The following is a 23453-nucleotide window of genomic DNA, read 5'->3' as shown; positions in this document are numbered from 1 at the left end:
GATTTTGAACAGGCCATGAGTAGAAAACTTGCTTCTTGCCCTAATGGTAGCCGAGCGTTCTGGTCTCTTGCCAAAGGTATTGGCTGCAACTTTTACCCATCTCTGATCCCACCTCTGTCAAAACCAAATGGTTCCATTGTCACTTCAGCCAAGGATAAAGCTGACCTGCTAGCATCCCATTTTTTCCCAACTCATGTATTAATGATCTTGGTAAAACACCTGCTACCATTCCCAACAGGCTCCATTCAATGCCTTTTGTGGCTTTCCGTCAAAAGGATGTCAGAAAGATTTTGACGAATCTTGATGCTAAGAAGGCTCCAGGTCCTGATGATGTTTCTCCACTTGTTCTCAGAGCCTGTGTTCCTGAACTTGTTCCTGTTCTTTGCCTCCTTTTTTCACTTTCTTATTCCAAAGGTATTTTTCCTTCTGCTTGGAAATTTGCTCATATCCAGCCAGTACCTAAAAAGGGTGACAAATCCCTCCCATCCAATTATCATTCCATTTGCAATCACTTCTACTCTTTCTAAAGTAATGGAGAAATCACTTAACCCCCAACTCTTAAACTACCTAGAAACCTTTCATCTGATCAACAATCGCCAATATGGATTCCATCAGTGTCGATCCACTGGTGATATTCTGGCTTATGTTACCCATTAATGGACAAATTCAATGGAAGAGTTCAGTGAAACACAAGCAGTTGCTCTTGACATCTCAAAGGCTTTTGATCGTGTTTGGCATAAAGGTCTTCTAAACAAGCTTCCATCTTATGGTTTGCCAACTGTTTTTGTAATCGGTTATCCAGTTTTCTCTCTGATCATCCAGTTTTCTCTCTGATCGCTCACTGAGGGTGATGGTAGATGGCTCTCTGTCTTCTAACTTCTCCGCTAATGCCAGTGTCCCGCAAGGTTCAGTTCTTTCATGCACTCTTTTCTTGTATATTAATGACCTTCTTGTATCTGTTTGCCAATGATAGCATATTGCATTCCATTTTCCAGTTTGAGAAACCTTGCCCTGCTCAATCAGCTTCAATTTCTTGAATATCTGCTACCAATTCCTTAAATGCCAATCCCCAGGTAATTCTCCAGTGGGGCAAAGACAACTCAGTTGATTTCAATCCTTCTGAAACTCAATCCTGTCTTATATATCACCAAAAGGATTCTTCTGCTCCTATGCTTGTCTTTGGTGACATTCTGATTTCTAGGCAAGATGATATATCTATTTTGAGGATTACCCTGACTTCTAATCTCTCTTGTGCACAAGCACATTACAAATATTGCTTCCTCTGCATTCAAAAAACTTGGTTTTCTCTTTTGCTCTCGGCATTATTTTTCTTCCAAACAGCTGTTCACTCTGTACAAATCACAAATCCGTGCGATTTTTGCTGTGTACAAATCGCAAATCCAACCTACCATGGAATATTGTTCCCACATTTGGGGCAGTGCCCCCAAAACCTCTTTCAGGCTTCTAGATTCCATTCAGAAGAGGGCAGTTAGCTTAATTAATGACTCATATCTAACAGAGTCTCTCCACTCGCTGTCTCATAGATGTACTGTTTCCGCTTCATGCCTTTTCTACAGATATTTCCATGGGCACTGTTCTTCTGAATTGGCTCCTATAATTCCTGCTCTCTCTTTCAAAACAATCTGAACACATGCCGCCACCAGCTGACATCCATTTACTGTTCAACTTCAAACTCACAGAACCAACTTTTCATCTTCCTTGTTTGTTCGTTCTGCCATTTTCTGGATTAACCTTCCTTCATACGTATTTCCTACAAATTAGTTTACAGAAGTTCAAGTGTAATGTCAACAAATATCTTCTTTTGTCTTCTCAACCTCCTACCCAAGCACGATACCAAGTACTGTAGGTTCTAATACCTCTCGTTTGGGGTTTTCATAAAAAATAAATAAAAAGAAATGTGTTTAGTTTATTTTTTTAATTTTTTTTTTTACTATTTCAGAATGGATGTTTTAAAAAGTATCCATTCTGAAATAGTCACATAATTTAGTTTGGCAGAACTGATAACAGCATTTTTTTTTTTTTTGGTACATAATTGTTACTAGTGGGTCAGATGTAATAAATGAAGATATTCAGTATCACTCTAATGTTCTTACTGTGATATCACCTCAGTAATGTTTTCAAGCACTGTTAATTTTTTTTTTTTTTTTTTTTTTTTTTTATCCTTACACAAGTCATTGACATTATCTTCTGTGTCACTCTCTGTGCCACCTGTGGTCTTCTATTCAGAGAAGCTGTGATTTCTTCCTTGCTCAGGCAATATGCAAGTGAGGCTCTTGCATTGACCTCAGTCAAAGCAGCCAGATCACTTGCTTTAAGGCTGCCACAAAGTAAATTACAAGTAGCCTTTGCTGCATTTTCTGAAAATACTGCTAATTGAAGGTTGTTATTAGTGATCTTGTCTTTAACCAGTACATTTTTTCTAGCAGTTTTCAGTTGCCATTGAGCTTAATATCTCCCAGAAATTCAAATTCTAGAATTTCTTCTAGAATCTGAATTTCTCAGAATTTCTTTCCAAGTTCGCAACACCAGCAATAGCTTACCATGATAGTAGGCTTTTGAAGCCTTGAATAAGGCTTCAAAGCCTTCCTAATCCATGGGCTGAATTAATGCAGTTGTGTTCCTTGGCAGAAATGTGACTCTCCATCTTTTGATTTCGGGCAATCAGCTGAAATCAACATTTGCTTGAAACTTCTTTTGAAAGCAAGTGGTGTCTCACTGATGGTACAAACACTTTCAAACCATGAAAATATCAAATATCACTCTTCATCCAAGTGTTGTAGCTATTTTTATAAATCACAGGTAGAGAGATTTTATGTTGATGTGCTTAACACACCAGGGACTTTTGACTTTTTCTGATACACAATGCTTTAGCTTGTGATTTCCAGTGTTGTTTGTACACAATAATTCTCTCTTTGTTAGTTTAGATGTCCACTTTGTTGGATGTCTTTTTAATATCCAGTGACTAGTTGGGGAGAGGCCTACTTTATCTTTTATGGAGTCTACAAATACAAATGAAGGCAATTTTTCTTCCCCTTTCATCCAAACACAGATTATTCCTTCTGGAATTTCACACTCGTGAAATATACTGCATTTTGTCTCGCTACTCTTAACTCTTTGAATAATCTTAACTTTTCTTCAACTGTATAATTTTTTTTTTTTTCTTTTGGTAGCCATTACTTCAGTCCTACTGATTTACTAATTTTGCTGTGTATTTATGATTCCGTAGAATTTAATAACTGTAAGCCAAAGACATAGGGAGGCGACACTGAGTTTATGAATGACATTTAAAGAACAAGTTGACTTTCTTTTTGAAACTATACTACTTTGAGTCTCATATATAAACGAAGTAGAATGTTATAAATTATTTGTATGGTGTGTATCTGCTGGTTTGTTATAAGTTTAAAAATATTTGTTAAAATTTAAAAATTGATTTTTACCACTACTAAGTGATCTTGGATAAGAAATGGCAAAAATTGCAGTGGTAAAAATTAATAATTTTTATTATTTTCCCGAATAATTTCCCAATATTATTATTTTTTAAAAAGAATTATTTTAATAATTCTTTTTGCATAGAGAAGTATGCGTAGAAGTAATGACATCTACGAAAAAGTAGCAATGTAGTGATCTAATATGCCATTCATATGCAATTTAGCTTGAGTACACGGGTTGAAGGAAAAGGGGAAGTGAACCGATATCATAACTAAACTCACTTCCTTGTTTATTTTATTTTATTTTTTTGATAATTATCAGTCTTTCAAAATATTATTATTAAAATAAATGACCATGGATTTGTGGTTTAAAAATGGAACTTTAAAACGAGAAGCAAACTACTTCTAGTAGTGCAACTGTGGTTGATGAAAATGAACCAAATATTGTCACACTCCAAAGTGAGGATGAACAATCACAGCATTTTGTTCCCCAAAAATCTGAAGTGAAAAAACAGGAACCAACTAATAAAAGATCAAAACAAAAGTATGATGACAGTTATTTGCATTTCAGCTTTACATGTATTGGAAATAAAGATGCTCCTGATGCACAGTATGTCATATGTATTAGCAAACAGGTCTTTGGATCCCGCTAAACTAGTGCTCTACAAATATATTGTGAGATGAAAAGTGTTCCGTGAAAAAAAAGTTTGGGAAACACTGTTCTAGGTGACCCAAAAATGGCATTGGCACCACATGTTATTTGTACTGATGGTTGAACAAATGGAAATAATAAATTTCCATTTATTCTCATTACGGCTCCAGCCAGAGGAGCTGCATATTTTTTTTGACTGCATACATACTGTGAATTAATTATCAAGGGCAGCCAGACAGATTTTCTGTGCCACAGTCCAGTGGGTTGTGCATTTTTTGTGGCAGTGAAAAACAGGCTTGGACTTACAACCTCCTTACTTTTTGCTGTGCATGCTAACGATTAAATTACTGCCAATCTATAAAAAAAAACAAAAAACCCCACTAATCAGTAGTGTTGCCTTCGACTGGCATTACTGTCAACTTGATAGTATAAATTCCATTAACGTTTTTAGTAAGATCTTCAATGAGCAGGAAAAATGCTGCTTCAAAGAGATTAGCATTAGTAGAGGCATAGATACAAGAAAGGAAGCTTATATAGCATCAGCCAAAAAAAAAAAAAAAACAACTTCCCATTTCACCATTGTTGATGCCATTTGCTGCACCCATGATATAGAAGCTGAAAGACCACAAAAGTAATTGTTACTTTTGCAATGTGAATGTAACTGGATTCTTGGCAAAGAATAAGCACAAGAAAAGATTCTTTATTTGAACTAGGATTCGGTGATGACAGTTATATCCACAGCATGGACTAGATTCATTAGAAGACAAAATGCAGTGAAGGTGACCTGAGAACTTTATCTGATACCGTGTACACCCAATCGAGTGGCATTGAAGCTGTTTACCCAAGATGAGCTGAATGACTTCTTTAAAGATCTAGTGCTCCTCAAAGATAATGCCAAATTTCTCACTTTGAAATTAAAGCAGAAATGCTTTAAGAACATCAAAGTATCTCGAAACTATCAAAGAAGAAACCAAATTTTGGTGAATATATCTAGAATGGTAAATGTTATGTTAGTGAAAGTAATGTGCAATAAAATGTATGAAATTGGAAGAGAAGTGACCCTCACAATAATTACTAATTCCAAGTGCAATATAGCAAAGTTAAATTTTTAAATTAGTTATATTGTAATAACAAACAACTGTGTTCATGTGGTTTTTTTCTTTTGAAAATAAAAAAGTTTAACTTTGTCAGTGAATATTTTGGTTTTATCAAGGTCAATTGCCAATGTCTTTAATAAACTGATTCTCTTTTTCTATTATAAAGCAATAGCTAAATCTTAGCTTTGTCCTTTTGTGCAGAATAAACTCTGCTATTTCTGTCATCAAAAATCACATCAGTATAAATGAATTTGAACTTGAATAACGTAGTAGCTATTCTGAGCATGTTTCCATCCATCTTTGAATCCACTTCTGAAAATAACCCATGTAATGAGATAAATTAAAATAGTTGAACTTTGTATTCATATTCCTTGATTGTGGATATATTTGCAGCCATATGTAAACTTGTTTTGTTTAATATTTCAGCAACTGTTGTTCACAGCAAATATAATTTTTTTAGATTCAAGATTTGATTCAAGAGATAAAAAAACTTACAGAACCCTTTTTAAAAGACCTTTTATTCAGCATTGTGGATGCATATTTCGTAAGTAAAATTAAATTAAAGTGAAATAAATTTGAAAATGAAATTAAAATTCAATAAATAAATGCCCATGGTTATTAACTGATGAGTAGCTGCTTGATATTGGAAATACCCCAATGACTGAAATTTTCTGGGGGGAAAAAAAAATCATCCAGTAAAGTAGTAAGCAGTTTGTTCATGACAGAATTATTTCAGAAGTAGCTTTAGGGCTACTTCTGATGATTATTGGTAAAATTACACTTTGTATTTGAAACATCTCAAAGGACTACTGAAGGGTGACTAACTGATTTAGTGATTACAAAAATTTTAGTTCAAAATATGAATGATATTCATTGTTTCTAGAAGTGTTTTTGTCAATTTTTATTTGACACTGAAGGCAGCAAGAGGAAAGCCCACATGGGTATTACATTCGGTATAATCACCATCCTCCCCACACCAAGTGGACGACCTGAATTCGAATCCCATCAAAGATGTGAAGAATTTTTGTGGGCCTTTTTTTTTCCACAATGTGGTTGAGTTAGTTAGTCTCAAGCAAGGATAGCATGGTTTTCCCCTCCCAGAAACTCAAGTTTTTCATTCGGCAAACAGCAAATTGACCACAGAACACATGTAATTTGCAGATATATTATATACAGCACAATATGGCTTAAGTTACTTAAAACCAACAACAACCAAGCAAGAGAAAAAAATTCATTCAGTTGCTGAACCATTTTCTTAAAAGGAAACACAGCAATTGCCGAAAACAGCCATTTAGATTGTTAAAAAAATAAAAGTAATTATTTTGGCTTTTGTAATAAGATTATTTAACAGCACATAGATAAGGCTTTTAATCATTAAAAAAAATTCTGTAAAAACAATTTGTTGCTGTTCCTTAAATTTTTAAGAAAAAGGAGTTCTGTAATTACCAAAACCAACCATGTAAAATGGGGGAACTCAGTATGAATCTTGTTTTACTTTTACAGCATGTGATAAAAAAGGGGAGGGGGAGAATTGTCATAATGCCAAGAATTGACCATCAATGTTGCTAATGTAAAGCCAACTCGGTGTATATCGTAATTATAAGCATGTAATTAAATGCAATGCAGCACATTGAAACAGTCTTGTTAATCTGTTTTAATAACTTTTTCTTTGATGGTATAATGGCAAAAGCAGATCAAAGATACATTTGTGGGCACTCTTTCCTCATCCGTTATTGCTAATCTATATTTCCACTGGCCTAAAGCCTCTTTACTACAGTATGTTGATGATTTATGTGTGCCTGATTGCCTAAAGTTACTGAGGACATAAATGATTTTGGTAATTTATGTCCTCAGTATTTTCTTTTGGATACAATTAATGGTAATGGCCAAAAAACCAATTATTTATACTTGGTTATAAATATTGATAATGGTTATACAGTTATTAATCTCTGCAATGAATGTGATGTTTTTAATTTTAATATGATTAAATCTCTTGCATTAATTATCCAGCATTTCCAAAAGTACACATTCCAGTGTTATCCTTTCATTATGTACCAGGATTGCTACTATTTGCAATGTTATTGAAATTGCAGTTGCTAGTATCAGAAGTGTTTATTCTAAGCTTATTAGCAACCTATTTCTATTGACTTATCTTCAATATCACTTTTCTAGAGCATTAAATATTATCGAACATAAAAAGCTTAATAGTTTTATGTTTCAGTTATGTGTATAAAATCAGTTATGGTTATGTATATAAAAACCAAATTTTCAATTAGCTTTTACTTATTTCCCCACCTCAGGTATGTATTATGCACCTTGCTGTTGTGGTATCTTGCAGTTTAGAAAACTTGTACCCACCTGCTATTATGGTATATATTTTTTAATTTTATTATTATATTTTTCATTTTTATATTTCTTTGTATTATTATTCTTTGTATTTATACATAACTGACTTTAAATTCATGGTTCATAACCTCAGATCTCAGTTCAAGATGGTCCTCTCTGTAAGAATGGGTAATGGAATCCCAAGCTGCCTGAGCCAATCTATTTTTCTGCTGTTATTTTTATTTTTCTACATTCCTCTTCTTGTTTCTCGTGAGCTGTTACTTTTACAAATGAGTATCAAGAAGCTGTGTACCTCTTATATTAACTTTTTATATCCATCTCAAAGTTTAGCATCTGTTATTTTGCTGCTTTATTCATTCTTTACTTTCCTTTTCTATGCAGGGCTGTATTTATCATGAACTTAATTAAACATTAACAATGCACACATTTCTTTTCCTTCTATAATTTACTGCTTCCTCTTAATTTAATTTCCCCACCTCAGGTTGTTGTGGTTTCAGTTTGGTTGTTAATGGTTCCCCATTTTTGAAAGTTTGTTTGCCCTAGAAAACAGCAAGTTATTTTTATTATCTGTTTATTTCTACTTATTCTATTTGATCCTTTGAGTAAACTGCCTGCTTGTGTCATTAAGCCTTTCTTTTATTTGCAAAATTCTAAATCAAATAATGTTCTGAATTCAGTATGCAAGTAAGTGGAGCTCAGAAGTTACCAAACTAAAACAGGGAACTAAATAATTTTGAAATAACCGAGAGAAAAGTGAAGGAGAGTTTGTGGAGGTTAAGCATAAGAAAGGCACCCGAGGTGGATGGAATCTATCCAATTATATTAAAGGAGGCAGCAAAGGAAGTAAGCAAACCCTTATCCATAATTATGGGAGCATCCTTGGATTCAGGGGAGGTCCCCATGGACTGGAGATGTACAAATATATCCCCAGTTCACAAAGAGGGATCAGATGAGACACAAGTATTAGACCTGTTACTTTAACTTCTCTTTCAAGGAAAATAATAGTCACTGGTTAAAGATGTAATGCAAGATTATCTAGACAAGACTGCACTTATAGTTCAGACACAACACGAGTTTGTTGAGGGGAAATCTTGTCTGACCAATTTGATTATATCCTACAATGTGGTCACAAATAAACTGGATGCAAAAAATAATTTTTATATCATATACTTGGATTTCAGGAAAGTTTTTGATACTGTTGCACACGAAAGACTGCTGTACAAACTGGAGCAATTTGGCATTAAGGGCTAAAGGGATGATTGAGTGGGAGAAGAATGAGTGGCAATCAATGGACACTGCTCTTTGTGGCCTGTTGGGTCCATTGTTGTTTTCTATATTTATCAACAATATTGGTATATGTATATAAGGCTTTATGTCCAGTTTGCAGACAATACGAAGGTTGGCAGGGTTGTTAATGACAATATGCTACTGCAACAGGATCTATAAAAGCTGGGCAAATGGGCTGAGAGGTGGCAACTGGAGTTTAACATTGACAAATGCAAAGTACTGCATATGGGTAGCAGTAACCCCAGAGTAACCTAACAATTGTGCAGTATTGCACTCAGAGTAGTGGATAATGAAAAAAAGACCTGGGTGTAATTGTGCCATCAGATATGAAGTTTTCTGAGCAGTGCAGACAGGCTGCCAGAGCAGCTCATGGGGTCTTGTCAATGATATACAGGAATTTTGCTAGCAGGGATAATGAGGTGATTATTCTTTATATAAGGCAATGGTCAGTTCACTCCTTGAGTACTACATACAGGTCCGGAGGCCTCATTTGAGGAAGGATGCAGAGCTGCTGTAAAAAGTACAGAGGAGGGCCGTGAGATTGGAACAAAGGTGTGCTCTTACCGAGAAAGGCTTAAGTTCTGCAAATTGTAACATCTGGAGACTGTGATATGATCTGTCTGAAGTGACTTTGAATGATTTGGGCAAGCTCAGTGCTGATGGGATTCTACCTCTTGCTCAGATTACACACTTGAAGGTATATAAATTTAAATTGAGAAAAGACAGTTGCAGAATAGATCTGCAGAATTTTGCTTTTAGCCAGCAAGTGGTGGATTGTTGGAACAAGTTTCCATCTGTTGTTGTGGAAGTAGATAGCCTAAATAAATTCAAGAAAGAACTGGACAAAGGATGATGGTGTATAAGCTTGCTTTCTTTCATCGTATACCACTGCTAATACTATTTAGCATTAGTAGAGGTACATGATGCAGGAAAGCAAGCTTATGCAGCATCAGCCAAAAAAAAAAACACTCTGATTTCACCCCTCTATTCGTTCCAAATACCTCTCCAGCTCAGCCTTAAATTTATTTAGGCTATCAACTTCCACAACAAAAGATTAAATTCTGTTCCACTAATCAACTACCTGCTGGCTAAAGGCAAACTTCCACACATCTATCCTACAATTGTCTCTCTTCAATTTGAATTTATGCCCTCTCAGGTGATTATTCTGAGCAAGAGGAAAAGTCCCATCAGCATTGAGCATGCTCAAACCATTCAAGGCTTTATACACCTCAGTCAGATCACCTCGCAGGTGCTTAGTCTCCAAACTCTGTAATCAGCAAAACTTAAGCCTTTCTTCGTAAGAGCAACCCTTTGTTCCATTCACTAATCTTGTTGCCCTTCTCTGTACTCGTTCTAACAACTCTGCATCCTTCTTAAAATGAGGCCTCCAGACCTGTATACAGTACTCAAGGTGAGTTGATATGTTACTGTGGGGTTATTGCTTCCCATATGTAGTACTTTACATTTGTCAATGTTAAACTTCATTTGCCACCTCTCAGCCCATCTTCTCAACTTTTCACACAAGAGCCTTACACAAGAGGATAATCACCTCTTTATCCCTGCTAGAAAAATTCCTGTATATCATTGACAAGACACCATGAGCTACTCTTGCAGACCATCTGCACCGCTCACAAAGCTTCATATCTGCCTGCACAATTACCCCCAGGTCCTTTTCATTCTCTTTTTGTTGTTGTTATTTGGTTTTTAGGAGCATTAGCAACTAAAGCCATATTGCTCCGAGGATATGCGGTGGTCATTCCCTGACCTTTCAGCATCCTCCATATTTGGTGGTCACAGACTTGAACCCCCGGTCTAATCCAGAAGCTTGTGCTACACACTGCTGTTCCTGCCCACCTGGCTACGGAGGCGTTTCATTCTCTACCACTGTCAGTGTAGTACCAAAGAGTTGATATGCTACTGTGGGGTTATTGCTTCCCATATGTAGTACTTTACATTTGTCAATGTTAAACTTCATTTGCAACCTCTCAGCCCGTCTTCTCAACTTTTCTAGATCCTGTTACAGCAGTGTACTGTCATTAATGTCATTAACAACAATGCCAACCTTCGTATCATCTGCAAACTTGGACATTAAGCCTGATATACCATCATCAGTATCATTTAATGATATTAAGAGTAGGAGACTGGTGGAATTACTTAACAAGTACAGGTCACTGTTGAAAAAAAGGAGTGAATTAGGGTTGAATTTGAAATTGTCTGCAATTCTGCCCTGACATGATAGGAGGGAGTATATGATGAGAGCCCTGTAGGTCAATTCTGCCCTGGAAAGATTGTGCAGGGCTCAAGGGATAGAATTTTTTTCAGCCTGGTCTGTACTTTTTAACAGGAGAGACTGATTCTATAGGGATGGGATACACTTAAATAGAAAGGGTGCAAGAATGTTTGCTGATGATATCGAGGCAGTGTTAGGTGGGTCGGAAAAGTGCTAGATTGGGGGGATACAAGGACTAATAGATTGCCAGTAGCCACTGGCAGAGGTGAAAGTGATTCTTGCACTGCTTCTATTGGAATGAGCAGCAGCCTGGAAAATAAGATGCAGGATATTTCAGAGACTGCTGGGAATCATCGAGGTACAAGTAAACACATGGGTTGTGCTAGGGTAGCTAAAGAACAGGTGCATGTATACTTGCGTGTACACCAATGCTAAGAGTTTAGTAAATAAATTTGATGAATTTGAGGTATTGCTCAAAACATCAAAGGCAGATATTGTTGTGATTTCAGAAACATGGTGTCACACAGATATAAGGAATGCAGAACTGGAATTTGGGGAGTACAATGTCTACAGAAAGGATAGACAGGATAGGAAGGGAGGAGGGGTTATGCTATTAGTTAAGAAATACATATATAAAATACATACCAAGGAAGTGAAGCCAGTCGACATTGCTGGAACAGTGCAGTGTCGAGTCAGTTTGGTGTGACATAAGCATTGGGAGATCAAAATTGAGAGTAGGAGTGTGCTATAGGCCTAATGACTCTGATGAGTATAATAAGAAACTGTACAGGGAAATAGAGTGGGCCAGGAAATCAGAGTCTTATAATGGGGGATTTTAATTTCCCAGATATTGACTGGAATTTGGCAGCTGGTCACTCACACACTAGCAAGGCTTTTGTGGATTTATTGGATGATTGTTTTCTACATCAGCATGTTCGGGAGGCAACTAGAGGAAGTAATACTCTTGATTTGATTATCAGTAGTGATTTTTCATGCATTAAGAATCTGCAGATAAATGAACCACTAGGTGGCAGTGATGACAGTGTGCTGAAGTGGGATTTACTCAAAGAGGTAACTACCATTAGGGGTAAAGGGAAGGGTTATTGCTTTCGTAAAGGTGACTACGATGGACTGAGACTGTATTTAAATTCTATACAGTGGGACCAACTGATGATGTTACCAACAGTAAATTCAAAATGGGGAGCATTCAAAGAACTTATCTTGGAAGCTACTAGGCTTTACATACCAACTAAGAAATATTGTTCATGGTTTAGGCCTAAATGGATGTCAGATGAACTAATGAGACATATGGCAGAGAAGAAAAATGCATGGGATACATACAAATTAACACGTGACACAGAAGCCTATGATAGATATAAGTTGATCTGTAACCAAGTTACAAAGGAGGTTAGGCAGGCGAAGGCAGATTACGAGATATCTTTGGCAAGGGATGTAAAGAAAACAGCAAAGAGTTCTTTACTTATGTAAACTCTAGAAGGAAGGGGATGAATCAGATTGGTCCACTGGATATCGATGGGTCAACTGTTGATGATCCTGCTCAGGTAGCTAACAAACTAAATGAATATTTTGCATCGACATTCACACATGAGGAGTTATTCGGCGAGGGGAATGCCAGAGGTGTATTCAACTCTGGCAGTAAGCTAGAGAATCTTGTAATCTCTGAGAGTAAAGTGGAGGAGAAATTGTTGAAGATAAGCACAAGAAAGGCACCTGGGGTGGATGGGATCTATCCAGTTATATTAAAGGAGGCAGCAAAGGAAGTAAGCAAACTCTTAGCCATAATTATGAGAGCTTCCTTGGACTCAGGGGAGGTACCCATGGACTGGAGATGTGCAAATGTGACCCCAATTCACAAAGGAGGATCAAAGGCTGACACAAGTAATTACCTGTGAGTTTAACTTCTGTTCCCGGAAAATTAATGGAGGCACTGGTTAAAGAAGCACTGCAGGATCATCTAGACAAGACTTCAGTTATAGCTCGGACACAGCATGGTTTTGTTAAGGGGAAGTCTTGCCTGACCAATTTGATTGGATACTATGATGCAGTCACAAAAGAACTGGATGCAGGGAATAACTTTGATATTATATACTTGGATCTTAGAAAGGCTTTTGATACTGTTGCACATGGAAGACTGCTGCACAAATTGGAGCAGTGTGGCATTGGAGGCAAATTGCTGCTATGGATAAAGGGATGGTTGAGGGGAAGAAGACAAAGAGTGGTAATCAATGGACACTGTTCATTGTGGACTAATGTTATTAGTGGAGTCCCTTAGGGTTCAGTATTGGGTCCATTATTGTTTTCTGTATTTATAAATGATATTGATGATGGTATATCAAGCTTAATGTTCAAGTTTGCAGATGATACAAAGGTTGGCAGGGTTGTCAAGGACACTACTGACACTATGCTGCTGCAACAGGATATGGAAAGGTTGAGCAGATGGGCTGAGGTGGCAAATGAAGTTTAACATTGACATATGTAAAGTACTACATATGCGAAACAGCAACCCCAGAGCAACGTAGTAGAGCAACAGTGGTAAAGAATGAAAAGGACCTGGGGGTGGTTGAGCAGGCAGATATGAAGATCTCTGAGCAGTGCAGACGGGCTGCAAGAGTAGCTCATGGTGTATTGTCAATGATATATAGGAATTTTTCTAGCAGGGATAAGGAGGTGATTATTCCCTTGTATAAGGCAATGGTCAGGCCACACCTAGAGTACTGTATACAGGTCTGGAGGCTTCATTTCAAGAAGGATGTAGAGCTGCTGGAAAGAGTACAGAGAAGGGCAACAAGAGTAGTGAATGGAACAAAGGGGTGCTCTTACGAAGAAAGGCTTAAGTTTTGCAAATTACAGTGTCTGGAGACTAGGCACCAGCAAGGTGATCTGATAGAGGTGTATAAGGCCTTGAATGGTTTGAGCATGCTCAGTGCTGATGGGAATCTCCCTCTTGCTCAGAATAATCACCTGAGAGGGCATAAATTCAAATTGAGGAAAGACAGATCGTGCGGAAATTTGCCTTTAGCCAGCGGGTGGTTGGTTGGTGGAACAGACTTCCATCCCTTGTCGTGGAAGTTGATAGCCTAAATAAGTTTAAAGCTCAGCTGGGCAGGTATTTCGAACGAACAGAGGGGTGAAGTGGAAGTGGTTATTTTATTTTATTTTATTTTATTTTATTTTTTTTTTTGGGCTGATGCTGCATAAGCTTGCTTTCTTGCATCAAATGCCTCTGCTAATGCTAATTTATACAGAAAACAACAATGGACCCAACACTGAATCCTGAGGTACTCCACTAATAACATTAGTCCACAAAGAGCAGTGTCCATTGATTACCACTCTCTGTCTTCTCCCACTCAACCATCCCTTTATCCATAGCAGCAATTTGCCTCCAATGCCACACTGCTCCAATTTGTGCAGCAGTCTTCCATGTGCAACAGTATCAAAAGCCTTTCTAAATCCAAATTATTATTATTATTAGCCATATGGTGCAAGGAAGCCTGAGGCTTATGCTGCACAGTCAAAAAAAAAAAAAAAAAAAATTTCTGAACTACCCAGAGAGAGAGAGAGAGAGAGAGAGAGAGAGAGAAATAAAAGGGAATCACCAAGGAAGAGAAGAATGATGATATCCAGCTCAGGACCCTGGGTGTGCCAAGCCCATACTCACCAGATGTGAACCCCTGGGGTTACTATATGATATCAAAGTTATTCCCTACATCCAGTTGCTTTTTGACCACATCATAGTATCCAATCAAATTGGTTGGACAAGACAAACCCATGCTGTGTCCAAGCTATAACTGAAGTCTTGTCTAGATGATCCTGCAGTGCTTCTTTAACCAGTGCATCCATTAATATCCCTGGAACAGGAGTTAAACTAACAGATCTATAATTACTTTTGTCACCTTTTGATCCTCCTTTGTGAATTGGGGTCACATTTGTACATCTCTAGGCCATGAGTACCTCTCCAGAGTACAAGGAAGCTCTTATAATTATGGCTAAAGGTTTGCTTACTTCCTTTGCTGCCTCCTTTAATATAACTGGATAGATCTCGTCCACCCCAGGTGCCTTTTTTATGTTTAACTTCAACAATTTCTCCTCCACTTTGCTCTCAGTTATTACAAAATCACTTAGCTCCCTGTTAGAGTTTTATAAAGTTCTGGCACTCCCCTCATTGAATAACTCCTCATGTGTGAATGTAGATGCAAAATATTCATTTAGTTTATTAGCCACCTGAGCAGGATCATCAACAGTTGAATCATTGATATCCAGTGGACCAATCTGATTCATCCCCTTCCTTCTAGAGTTTACATAGGTAAAGAACTCTTTGCTGTTTTTCTTTGCAATTTTTACCAAAGATTTCTCATAATCTGCCTTTGCTTGCCTAATCTCCTTTGTGACGTGGTTACAGACCTGCTTATATCTATTGTAGGCTTCCATGTCACTCATTAATATATATGTATTCCATGCATTTTTCTTCTCTGCCACATGTCTCATTAGTTCATCTGACATCCATTTAAGCCTAAACCTAAATGGATATAAGATGAATTAATGAGACATGTGGCAGAGAAGAAAAATTTATTTGCATAATGTTTATCAGAAACAAAACTTACATGTTTGCATCTTTTTTTTTTTACAGTTTCCATGGTTAGCTCTTCATAACACTGAGGGTGTGTATTATGCATGTATATATATATATATATATTTTTTTAAATCTATATATTCATAATAGTCATTAGGTCTTTTTACTTTGCAGGGGGCCTAGTCCATAAACTCCTTTCTTCCTTACTTTTCCTCTTCTTTTCTCACACTGCATAGTTTATACATATATATCAGCAAGAATCTTCTGTACATATGGCTGCATTATAAGCTACTGAAAATGGGATGTGAAGTTGGTGTTATTTAAATTTTAAATTCATTTTATTTAAAGCTTTACTATATTTTATTATAATTGTAATTTTATATTTGCACTGTGTAGTGCACTGAAAAGGTAAAAAGCCCATTGATAAATTACTCTGGTCAGCATCAAGCTCCTCCCTGAAATAATTTCAACAGATTCTCCTAGGAAACACATTCAAAAACTAGATTTGTGCTTAAAATGTTCTCATCACTCTGTTTTCAAATATCATTGCTTAATGACCGAAAACCAAGACCTGTTGTTTAAAGCTTAAAATCCTACATTCCCATTTAGACTTTTTTTTTCCCTGAAAACTTTGTAGCAGTCTCCACTGAAGAAAGGTATTTCTCAAATGGAAAGAAAGATACCAGGGGAAATCGAGTCCAAATATTTTGGCAGACTACTGTTGGAATCTTGTACGGGAGACCCAGTGGATGATTATAAAAAAGTCAAAAAACTTGACTACACAAATAGTATTCAGAATTCATTGCATGCAGTATTATTAACAAAGAGATTTTATATATATAAAGTGCTTTTTTTGGGACGGTACGCATTGGTACGGTGTACCCGCACCTTTATTAACAGTGACGTGTGATATTTGGATGCAATGCACTTCGAAATTTGTAATATTCCGTAAATTTTTTTTTCACATGTTTATATACTATTCAAATAGGCTTAAAATTATTTAACTAAATTTGCATTTTTCACTGTCTATTGTTAAGATATTTTCTACATAAAACTGTATAACCATTTTCATATTCTAAATTACTCAGTCGGACCTCTGTTTAATGAACTCCTTTTATAGCAAATTATTTTGAATTCCCCTTGGAAGTAACGTTTAAAATAGTTTCCGCTGAGTGAAGAAAATTTTCATATAGCGAACGGATCAGAAGAGAATTAACTCGGTATGTACTGTTCACATTTCTGGCCTTCAGGCAATTTAGGAAATTAGTGCTGCTGCTGCGCGAATTAAGAGAGCTAAAGTGGTTACCATTCTGCAACTAGTGGTACTTGGTAAAACCTATCCGACCAACTGCCCCACATACAGAGAATTTGCGCTGGTCAACAATGAGCAGATCAAGGGGTATTTCCCACGGGCTCTAGTCCACCTTCTACTGCAGTGGTGTTCAAACTTTTCCTGTGCTGGGACCATATTCAAAAAAAAAATTCAAAGTTGGATTTCTTTATGCTGATTTAGTTGATTTTCCGGGTGGGCCGTAGGTTGGACACCGCTGTGATTCAATTGTAAGTGCCCTGTTTGAGAATTAGGAGAGAGCGATTTTCTTTTACCTCGAAAAATAATCATCTGTTCTTTTGCGGATGTGCGTTATCGACATTTTTTCTTAAATTTTCCCTATCTCTCTTTACATGATCACAGTACCTGAATATCCGAATGACACTAACATTTTGGACAGTTTCAAAAAAAAAGAAAAAGAAAGAAGAAAATTCAAATTTAGGAACTAATGTGACAACATTGATGAAAGGAGAAGCAAAATGAGGACAATGAAGGTTTAAACCTTCTAAATAAGAATTGTTGTCATTTGATGAAAATGAAGTTAGAAAATTGTCAATTAGGTTACAGTTAAATGAAAGAGATACAATTCGTGGATTTCTGGAATACCTAATTGCATTTGATGGACACTCTGAGTACGATACCAATTTTATCAAGTCAGTGTGAACGAGGATTTTCACAAATGAATCTTATCGCCAACCCAACAAGAGCTTCGTTGATGACAAAAATAATTTCTTCACTACTGTTTCTTAAATTTGCAGGTCCCTGCTGACCCGCTTCGATCCAGCAAAATATGTCGATTCGTGGCTACTTCGGAAACGTCATTCAAAAACCGACACACAAAGAGGAAGAAAAGAAGTCGACATAGCATAGGGTGTTGGATGAGAACTTAATAAAAATTTGGAATATTTTACAAAAACTTTATGAAATTAATTTTACTTATGTTATTTATTTTTACCTATTATTTTTAGGGTCCGTAGTCCAACAAAAGACCCTTATAATGTCACTCGGTTGTTTGTCTGTATGTCCGTCTGTCTGTCTGTCGATCGCAGCATTGTATCTCTGGAACCATTCAACCTATTGACTCGAAATTTTGCATGGGTTTGTACATCATGTGGGCCAACATAATGCCATATTGATCGTTGTTGACAAAAATTTGTCTGAGAAATGGAGGGGTAAAATGTGGGGTGATAAAAAAAAAAAAAAAAAATGTTGACAACCTATAGCTTATTATACACCGTTGGAAAGAGCTCAATGAGTAGGTTTAAAATATTTTTAAAATTAAAAATGGCAGCGCCAGACAGGAAAATGTGAGTAATTTTTGTGTCCCCCCCCTATTTCCGTTTTTGTGTTGATGAGGTCATGATTAAGAATAAAAAAGAAAACTTTTTCGTCAAAAATGAATGTGGATATAATTTTTTTCTTCCTTTTAAGCAGGATAGTTTGATTAACAGAAAAGTTTTTTTTTTTTTTTTTTTGAAGTTTTTATTTATTCTAAGTTTCTACATTGTGTGTCAAATGATCTCTTTTGTAGGAAAATTTCTATTTCGCTGTCCACTTTGAGGGTGTTGTTCTACAGAGTTGGTTAGTAGAGCTTCCTAGAAATAATATTGAGCTAGCAACTTTTTCATGTAAGGTTCAAACGTAGTTATCTCCCTTTTAAATATTTAAGATTTTAAACCATTTTTATGAAAGCTAGCAATTGAAATTATCCAAAAAGTTTCTATCTGTTATATACCCAGCGGTGGTACAAATCAGCCTTCCATTCACTATTTTATTCCATTGTTATTCTATTTCCAAAATTAATTTTTAATCCTTGCAAGAGTAAGCTTTTTTCCTATAGCTTGACATTATCAGTGTACCTTTCTGTTGTTCTGTCTGTGGACTTATTAGTATTCATTTTACTTCAAATATCTGTTTAGATTATCTCTCTCTTCTTCAATCCTTTCTACATACCAGTACAGTACCATATTAAATTGTTTCAGTTAACTTTAACTTTGACTGGATGCAGGAGACTTCTGCACTCATAACTCACTTGGTTCGAAGAGAGCTATTTTAACTTGAATTCTAGTTTGCTTTTATATATATATATATACACACACATACCAGTACCATATTAAATTGTGGTACTGGTGTGTGTATATATATACTTTTTGAGATATATTAAACTTCTTGAGATATATATTAACAATATTTTAATGTGGGTTAAGAAATATCCAAGATTCAGAACTATTCTAGACCAGTGGTTGTTAATGTTCCATTAATTTTATTGATTTTTTTAAATTTAATTTGTGTACACATAAGCACATCATACGGCACTGAAAGTGATGAACTGTTATGCTTAGGAGTGGCCATCCTTAAACAGTCAGGTGCCTCCATAGACAGGTGGGAAGGAGCAGCAGTGTGTAGCACTCGCTTCTTGATTAGACCGGGGTTCGAGCCCGTCACCACCAAATATGGAGGATGCGGAAAGGTCAGGGAATGACCGCCGCATATCCCGGAGCAATGTGGCCTTAGTTGCTAATGCTCCTAAAAACCAAATAACGAACAAACAAATAACGAACCTTAAACCACCGAACTCCGGGCTATTTGCATAAATACATTTAGTTTTGACTTGGTACACAGTTTTATTTGTTCTTTGCTTGTACTGAGGTTAGTTCATGAATGTGGAATAAATTTTCCATAAAATTTATTTGTTCTGATTTAAAGCTCAGCCAGAAGGATGTGTTTGTTTTTAACTGTGAATATCAGATTTTATCTAACCTGAAACAATTATTTACATATTTTTGGAATATTGTTGTTTCTCAAGGTTCTGAAAATATGGCACATTGGATGCATTCTCTCAAATATAGGCAGAAGCAGGCTTGTTCACTTTGAATCACAGATCCTTGGGATGCAGTGGAGGGGATGCATAAATATGAGGGAATATCAAAAAGTTCGTACCCTGACCTAGATACTACATCAGTAGGACGATGCTGTTTTTAATATAAGTTATCTATATATTCAATAACTAATGTGAAATTTCATTCCTGTAGGTGATTGTACACCAGAGGTGGAGCCCAGAATCTGAGGAAGGCCTGTATGGTTGACAAAGTGGAGTATCGACAAGTGATCAAGTTACTGCATTTGCAGGACAAGAAAGCTCAGGAAATTGACGAGGAAATGAAAGATGTGTATGGGCACAATTTTCCATCTTATGACACTGTAAAAAAGTGGAAATGAAAGTTCCATTGCGGTCATACAAGTGTCTTTGACGAGCCAAGAGGATGGCCATCAATATCCACAGACAGTGAGACGGTTGCAAAGGTTGAGCAGCTGGTGCTGAGTGACAGACGTGTGACAATTCATTTCATTGCAAATGCAGTGGGAATTGCATTAATTTCACTGCAAATGCATGAGAATTAGTTATTCATTTCATTGCAAATGCAGTGGGATGGTCATGTAAAATGCTGTGGAGTCTGCCCACAGCATTTTACACGACCATCTGCGCATGTCTAAGATCTCTGCATGATGGGTTCCAAGATTGCTGACGCCTTTGCAAAAGCAATGTTCTTGCCAACTGTTGGATTTGTGTAATGCAGATGTTGAGAACTTTTTTTGATCAGTTGGTGACAAATGATGAATGCTGGGTGTACCAGTATAATCTGGAGACTAAAGACGTCAAAGCAGTGGAAGCACACCTCCTCCTCATCTCCCAAAAAGGCAAAGACTACTCCATCTGTGAAGGTGATGATATCCATGTTTTGGGACAGAAAAGGGGTTATCCTGACAGATTACCTACTTTGTGGTTCCACACTTACCAGAGAATACTACAGAAATCTTTTGAAAAAGTTACACGATGCTTTAAAGGTGAAAAGGCATGGAATGTGAGCTGGTGCATTGTCTTCTGTCAGACAATGCACCGGCTCACACTGCCATTGCGCCGACCGGGCTAGCCGAGTGGGTAAAGTACCTGCCCGGCAACCCAAAGGTCGCGGGTTCGATTCCCGCCTCGGGCTTGGATCAAAGTACTGCAAAAACCTTGGGAGGTGCAATATGGCCACAGAAGCCGATGCGCCAACAACTACCAAATCAAATCAAAAAAAATCAAAACTGCCATTGCCACCACCAACTTTGTTGCCCAGTGCAGCTTCGGACTACTGCGGAACCCATCCTATTCTCCTGACCTAGCATCTTCAGACTTCTTGTATTGAGAAATGAAGAAGCCATTACGTGGACACTGCTTTGATTTATTATTACTAATCATATAGTGCAAGAAAGCCTGAGGCTTATGCTTCACCAGCTAAAAAAAATTTCAGAGAGAGAGAGAGAGAGAGAGAGAGAGAGAGAGAGAGAGAGAGAGAGAAGAATGATGATATCCAGCTCAGGATCCTGGGTGTGCCAAGCCCATACTCACCAGGTGTGAGCCCCTGGGGTTGTAGCTATTTCTTCCTAGGTGTGCACAAAGTTTGTAGTACTAACAAGAATAATTCAACATTCACTTCATAGATGGAGTTATGGCGCCTCCGTAGCCAGGTGGGAAGGAGCACACGCTTCTTGATTAGACCGGGGTTCGAGCCCGTCACGACCAAATGCGGAGGATGCGGAAAGGTCAGGGAATGACTACCGCATATCCCAGAGCAATATGGCCTTAGTTGCTAATGCTCCTAAAAACCAAACAACAACAACATAGATGGAGTTACAGGAAGATGTTAACTATTAAACATTCAGTTGTCTAAGTTGATACAGCATTTTTTTTTCTGATTAACAATTTTCATGTTTGCACAATAGTGTCCTTTGTTCTGAAAAAAAAAAAATATAAAATAAATAAATAAATAAAACTCTGCTACTAATTGTGAAATTGCCTATCTTAAAAGAAAGAACTAATCATTAGGATTCAATTGCACTGCTCCCCAAGTTGTGCACGCGAGCTCATACACTCATTGCCATTCATTATGTTTAATTATATGTTTAAAACGTTCAGAAGTCATCATTTTATCGTTATCAACTTCAAGTTTATTTGTTTTTTGTTTTTCAAGGTGAGTAATAATTTAAGGATTTAGAATTATGTCACAGTCAAAAAGACGTGTCGTGTTGAATGTACCTTGCGGCAAAGAAGATGCATGCTTTTCATGCTTCTGACAATATTCAGGAATTGGTCTGAAATGGTGAAATCCAAGAAAATTTATAAGTTTCCTCAGATACAAGAAATGACAAAGGATTCGGCGCATACTGGCTTACCTGCTTATGACATAAAGATTCAACGCATACTGGCTTATGACAAAGCACACACTACATTTCTTTAGAACAGCTAGAGAAAACTTTAAATTCGCATACTAATGAGGGAACAAAATTTAAAAGAGAAATTCAGGTATGCATTAGGTTCAGGTCTGTGGTTGAGATTTTTTAGAGAACAATTAAGATCCGGACTACCAGACTACAGTTGAGAATATGTTGTTGAACTTGAAGAAGTTGGGCCTCAACATGATTTTGTCACAATATATTTTTTGCACTTTCACATTTGTAAGTAAAAAGCGAGAGGTTTAAACAGGACATTAAACACTTGGAGATGAGGTACCAGGGGAGTTGAAATGTGAACATCAAGGCTGATATTTGCTGGATATTGAAGAGGTACTGTACAGTAGGAAGCATCTGCAAGAAAACAAAAGAAACTAAACACTAATAATGAAAGTTTGACTGAGTTTTTAAAGGTGAGTTTTTAGTGTACTTTTTAATATTCTGCCCTTTTCAGTAGTATTTTTCAGAGATGACAGTGAATTGTCCAAAAATTTTGGTGAAAATATCAGGCAATAAAAACTGTGCTACCAATTGCAAAATTTTACCAAATGCGCTAAGGTAGGTAGATAGCCTTACCACGTGTAAATTTGACTCCATCCAATTCGACTTTGCCATTCTCATTTAAGAGACCGGCAGTTTCCTGTTTGGCCGACTATAAATAAAAGTCAAAGGCAAACGTTTGATAGAGTCAGAATTTCGCTTACTAACCCTGTATTTAGTCATGGCCAATTGTATGTAGCAATATCTCGAGTAAGATGATTCCAGCTTGTTAAGATAAGGTTACCAGAAAGGCATAAGAATATAAAAAAATGTCATTTTCAAAGGAGTATTATAGAGATTGTACTACATTTTTTACGTGTGAAATTATTACACAACGTGCACATTTTGAATAATTAGAAAAATGGCAAAACCAAAGAAAATTTATAAGTTTCCTCAGATACAAGAAATGAGAAAGGATTAGATGCATACTGGCTTATGTGCTCACAACAAAACATGGACTAAATTTCTTTAGGGCAGCTAGAGGAAAACTCTGCTACCAATTGCAAAATTTTCAAAATAGGTACTGATAGTATTTTATAGTTCACAAAATTTAAAACTTAAATTTGAATTTAAAAATTCTCAGACTTGTTTGAAATTTAAAAAATATAATTTTTCACTACAAAGTTTAAGTTCTGAGCATGACTTTAATAATTAAGC

General features: G+C 36.7%; 1 protein-coding gene across 3 annotated transcripts in view; it reads left to right on the top strand.

Moving 5' to 3' along the window:
* Positions 1-23453, top strand: part of LOC150090911 (acid ceramidase-like) — a 243837-nt gene that overhangs the window by 30067 nt on the left and 190317 nt on the right. For all 3 annotated transcript variants that reach the window (XM_090380629.1, XM_090380624.1, XM_090380616.1), the window contains exon 4: positions 5659-5742. In XM_090380629.1, the coding sequence (XP_090236755.1) occupies positions 5659-5742 (84 nt within the window). The remainder of the gene's footprint in view (positions 1-5658; positions 5743-23453) is intronic.

This window comes from Mastigoproctus giganteus, chromosome 1, assembly GCF_048544385.1.
Source record: "Mastigoproctus giganteus isolate SK-2022 chromosome 1, ASM4854438v1, whole genome shotgun sequence".
NCBI lineage: Eukaryota > Metazoa > Arthropoda > Arachnida > Uropygi > Thelyphonidae > Mastigoproctus > Mastigoproctus giganteus.
The sequence above is the reverse complement of the archived record's forward strand: the minus strand, read 5'-3'. Positions and strand labels throughout refer to the sequence as shown.